The sequence below is a fragment of the Galeopterus variegatus genome, unplaced genomic scaffold, assembly GCF_000696425.1.
Source record: "Galeopterus variegatus unplaced genomic scaffold, G_variegatus-3.0.2 Scaffold10092, whole genome shotgun sequence".
NCBI lineage: Eukaryota > Metazoa > Chordata > Mammalia > Dermoptera > Cynocephalidae > Galeopterus > Galeopterus variegatus.
In genome coordinates, this window is record NW_007736203.1 from 86,454 (window position 1) to 87,613 (window position 1,160).

General features: G+C 35.3%; 1 protein-coding gene across 1 annotated transcript in view; it reads right to left on the reverse strand.

Annotated features, from left to right (window-relative positions):
* ZNF573 (zinc finger protein 573) overlaps window positions 1-1,160 on the reverse strand; it is a 53,298-nt gene that overhangs the window by 51,099 nt on the left and 1,039 nt on the right. Inside the window, exon 2 of the mRNA XM_008594074.1 lies at window positions 551-677. Coding sequence (XP_008592296.1) covers window positions 551-677 — 127 coding nt within the window. The remainder of the gene's footprint in view (window positions 1-550; window positions 678-1,160) is intronic.

A 1,160-nucleotide genomic window follows, 5' to 3' on the forward strand; every position in this document is an offset into this window, starting at 1 on the left:
AAAAAGACAAAAAGACAAAAAAAAAAAAAAGATAAAAAAAAATAATAATAATTGGCTGCAAGCTATGAAATGTGGACTCTTCAGTTTTAAATGAATACTGTTCATCCAATTCACTGCTGTATAGGTCACAGAGGCTATTCTCATACTCAGAGCAAATCAGGAATCTGTGTCTAACTGTTGTCCTTGCAGGTGGATCAGATGACGATACAGCTTATCTATAGGAATTTTGGGAATAAATACAATGGGAAGCCAGGCTTCCTGGGCCATAGTTATTCATTGCATAAATATTCAAAATTTTAATCCCTCCCCTTGGATATTAAGGAAGGGAGGCAGTTGTAAGAGCCAGAGAAGACGTGACTATCACTAACGGATAGGGAAAATAATGGTGCTTAATGGTAGAGCTATTGTCAAATTGGCAAAGCTTAAATCTTCCTCTAGGAATGAGAAGGAGAAATTTAGCTTATGTCTTGAAATACAGCCTTGAAATTCACTGTGTTGAAAGATAACATATCACAGATCACATTTTAAATTACTTGAGGTAAATACTTACCCAGTGAGACCAGGTTCCTATAGTTCTCCAACATCACATCCCTGTACAAGTCCCTCTGAATAGAGTCCAGGTATTCCCACTCCTGCTGAGAGAAGTCGATGGCCACATCCCTGAATGTCACTAGTTCCTGAAACTACAAACCCATGTATTATGAAATAAATATTTTAAAGAAGGGAAGACAGGATATCAGAAGAGTACTTTAGAGTAAGAAAACAATATAGTACAAGTGGCTATTGACCAGCAGCAAACTAAATCAGAGTGTCTACATATTCCTGGAGAATCCTACCACTGCAGGCAAATCTTTCTGTATTTTGGGGGTTACCACAATAATTCAGAACTGCTGAGGAATGGATAAAATTCAAGTTTCATATTTAATAAAGTATTAGACATAAGCACATAACCTGCTAGTTACATGATACATAAATTCCCAATATTTTTCCTTTAACATTAAAAAAAAGAAAAGGAAGTAAGGAAGATAGGAGGTCCTCCCCAAATTTAATATAAAGCTACTCTATATTTAAAAAAAGCTTTTGCAGAAAATTTAGATAGTTCCACAAGCCTCAAGTTCATCATTATGTCAGAGCATATCATAAGCATTTTTCTTTGTTTA